The following is a 3811-nucleotide window of genomic DNA, read 5'->3' on the forward strand; positions in this document are numbered from 1 at the left end:
GCCTAGGCACTGTCCCTGAGCTTCTTTTGTTCAAGGTTAGCACTCTACCACTTGAGCCACAGCACCACTTCTGGCTTTTTCTGTTTATGTGGTACTGAGGAATGGAACCCAGGGCCTCATGCAGCAAACACTCTACCACTAGGCCACATTACCAGCCCCTGGATTTTTTTTTCTCAGTCTTGAGACTTGAACTTGGGGCCTGGAGGCTGTCCCTGAACTCTTTTGCTCAAGGCTAGATATCTACCATTTTGATCCAAATTCAAATTAAGCAAGAAATTCTTTTGCTGGGCATTGGTGGCTCCTGACTGTAATGCTAACTACTCTGGAGTCTGATACCTGAGGACTGTGGTTTGAAGCCAGCCTGGGCTGGAAAGTCCATAAGTAGAGTTATGGCTCAAAGTGGTAGAGCACTAGCCTTGAGAACAAAAGTTCAGAGACAGTGCCCAGGCTCTGAGTTCAAGTGCCACAATGGACACACACAAAATAAAGTTTGTGGTTGGGTTCTGTTTATATATAATTAAAGATTTTAGGGCTCCCTTGAACAAATTATATGAAGATAACTTTATATAAATATAAAAATAAAATGGTATCTCAAAAATGAGAATATAGGCTTGGGGGTTTAGCTCCACAGAAAAGTACTAGGCCCTGAGTTTAGTCACCCATACCACCACCATTTTTTTGGGTGGTGTGGTGGTGGTAGTGGTGGTAGTTATGGGGACTGATCTCAGGCCCATGAACATGCTAGGAAAGTACTCTACCACTGAGCCACATGTAGGCAGACCTCTTACTACTCTGTAGTTGAATGGTTAACACCCTTTCCCCAGGACAGAAAGTACACATCAGTGTGTTTCTCTTGTCTGCTTTGAAATCTCTCCTTGGTAGCACAGAAGAGTTTGTATACAGAAACTCAGAAACTTTAGTCTGCAGAGACTTTGGGCCACACTGGTCCTCCTCACCTGCTTGACCAGCACATTCTTCATGACAACCATGGGTGACAGCGTAGGGAAGGCACTGTTTGCAGCACTGGAGCTCTGCCTCATCCTGTCTTCTCTGCCCCAGCCCAAGGCGCTCAGCATGTCCTCGGACTCCATCTGCTCTGCAGAGCTCAGACATTCTGAGCTCCCATCTGGTGGACAAAAGAATGGTCAGTTTACTTGGGCTATAGGCTAAGGACTCTTAATTCAGCTCCTAAAGAACCATGGACCCCTTGAAATAGAAAGAACTTCTGTGATATGTGTTTTTGTGAATGCTCTGAGGTGTTTAACTTTCTTTGGATTTTCAATGGGATCCATAATTCCCCCCCACACTCTAAAAGATTAAGCCTCACTTCTCAGCTTGACTTCCTTTATAAATCTCTTACAGACAAAACCTATATCAGTCAGGGTTCATGTCAAAGTAATCATCACTAGTCTGTAAGAGAAACAAGTTGAAGGCTTTAAAGTGAGTTCATTACTTTCAAGAATCTATTGCTGAGAAGGAAAGAGAGCGTGGGGCCCCAGACAGGATTAAGACCTTTAGAGGCTATGGACATGATATAATTAGAATAACAAAAATAAAACCAGCCTGCAAATGTCAAAACTTTCAACCATGCTGAAGTTAAAATAGCATCAAAGTGAACATACATATACATACTTGTATACATACATAATAATTTATTCAGATAGATATAAAACAAGAGTCTAAGGGACTACTTAGGAGGAGAAGGGAGAGGGGAAAGGGAAAAAGAAAGAGGGTGGGGGGGGGCTGGGAAGGTGGCTCAGTGGTAGAGTGCTTGCCTTGCATGCCTGAGGCCCTGGGTTCAATTCCTCAGCATCACATAAGAAAAAAGACGGAAGTGGCGCCGTGGCTCAAGTGGTAGAGCGCTAGCCTTGAGCTGACGAGCTGAGGCACAGCGCCCAGGCCCAGAGTTCAGGCCCCACGACCGGACCAAAAAAAAAAAGAAACAGGGTGAGGGGCTTTGAAATACACAGTAACTATGAATGAAAACAGCAGAAGCCAGGTGCTGGTATCTCTCGCCTGTAATCCTAGCTACTCAGGAGGCTGAGACTTGGGGATCACAGTACGAAGCCAGCTCAGGCAGGAAAGTCTGTGAGACTCTTATCTCCAATAAACTACTCAGAAAAAGCTAGAAGTAGAACAGTGGCTTACGTGGTAAAGCACTAGCCTGGAGCAATAGAAGCTCAGGGACAGAGTTGAGGCTCTGAGTTTAAGCCCCATGGACCAGCACAAAAACGAAAAAGAAAACAGCAGAAAGAGCTTCAATGCAAGTTGTTGATCAATAGTGGGTTGGAAAGGAGGGCAAAGAGAAATAGGATCTATTGGGGTGAGGGGCTAACAATGGTGAAGAAGATAAATATGGTCAAAACAGATCGTCACTAAGTGTGAAAACTGAACAATAAACCTGCCGCCACTGCATTAGGAAAGGGGGAGGAGGTGAAAGGAGAGCAATGGGGGAGGACTGACTGGAATATATGTGTGCAAATGTCACAGTAAAAATCCTCCCTTAAATAGCTAATATATGCTAATAAAAATAGCATCCTCCTGAACTTTTAATATTGTACAATCCTGGCAAATTTGTCGAAGCTGAAGTTTTTCTCTTTTCTCTCTCTTTGTTCTGTTCAGCAGCTCATTTGTTGAGCATGTGAATATGCCTAGTGGAGATCCTACACAATCAGTTACAAGATGTTCTCCAAATCAAAGCAAATAAGGGCACCCTATGTAAACTCTATGCCAAAAGGTTGTGGTCAGATACCTGCTGGAGTAGCCAAAAGACTGCTGTATCTTGATATTGAAGAGTCTGGGACAAAATGCTCAGCAAGAATCTCAGAGAAGAGAGCCAGATATGATGGGGTACATGCCTGTAATCTCAGTACTTGAGAGGCTGTGACTGGAGAATCACAAGTTTAAGGCCAGTTTTGGCTGCTCAGTAAGATACTCTTTAAAAAAAAAAAAAAGCAAATTGGGGCATCTGTAGCTCACAACTATAATCCTAGCTACTCAAGAGGCTGAGATCTAAGAATCAGTTCAAAGCCAGCCAGGACAGGAAAGTCTGTGAGACTCTTTGTTGCCAATTAACCTGAAAACCACAAGTGGAGGTGTGGCTCAAAGTGATAGAGCGCTAGCCTTGAGCACAAAGAGCTCAGAGACAGTGCCCAGGCCCTAGGTGCAAGCCCAAGACTGACCAAAAAAAAAAAAAAAGGAATAGAGATGTGTTCATGTGCCAGAGTGTCAGCCTTGAGTGAAAAAAACTAAGAGACAGCAAGTTCAAGCCCCAGGAATAGCACAAAAACAAAAACTATTAGTGCAGTAACTGACTCAAGAAAGGACATCATTAATATCTAACCCATTTGCTAACCCTAACCCTAACTTAACCCTACTCATACCCTAGTTAACAACAACAACAAAGACCAATAATAGATGCTAAAACCACTGCTCAAAAAATTGTTGAGAGTTAGGCCAGGTGATGCATGCTCTTAATCTTGTATTTGGGAGAGAAAGCAAATTTCAGACTAGCCCCGGCTACAGGGTAAGACCCTCACTCAACAAAAAGTTGTTAGGAACAGGGTAGTCTCAAAGTATCATCCCACAAATTGCTAGTTAATTACAAAGAAAAAAGGACAATGAAGAAATCTAGGGCTGGGAAGGTGGCTCAGTGGTAGAGCACTTGCCTTGCATGCGTGAGGCCCTGGGTTCAATTCCTCAGCACCACATAAGCAAAAAAGAAAAAAGCCAGAAGTGGCACTGTGGCTCAAGTGGTAGAGCACTAGCCTTGAGCTGAAGAGCTGAGGGACAGCGCCCAGGCCCAGAGTTC

The 3811-nt window shown here is 43.9% G+C and overlaps 1 protein-coding gene across 1 annotated transcript in view; it reads right to left on the minus strand.

The window, feature by feature from the left end:
* Positions 1–943: 943 nt before the first annotated feature.
* The window catches only part of LOC106001922 (CLOCK-interacting pacemaker-like), a gene marked incomplete at its 3' end in the record, with an annotated part of 6316 nt that continues 3448 nt past the window's right edge, over positions 944–3811 (minus strand). Inside the window, exon 2 of the mRNA XM_013036861.1 lies at positions 944–1126. Coding sequence (XP_012892315.1) covers positions 944–1126 — 183 coding nt within the window. The remainder of the gene's footprint in view (positions 1127–3811) is intronic.

This window comes from Dipodomys ordii, unplaced genomic scaffold (genome assembly GCF_000151885.1).
Source record: "Dipodomys ordii isolate 6190 unplaced genomic scaffold, Dord_2.0 Scaffold855, whole genome shotgun sequence".
Taxonomy (NCBI): domain Eukaryota; kingdom Metazoa; phylum Chordata; class Mammalia; order Rodentia; family Heteromyidae; genus Dipodomys; species Dipodomys ordii.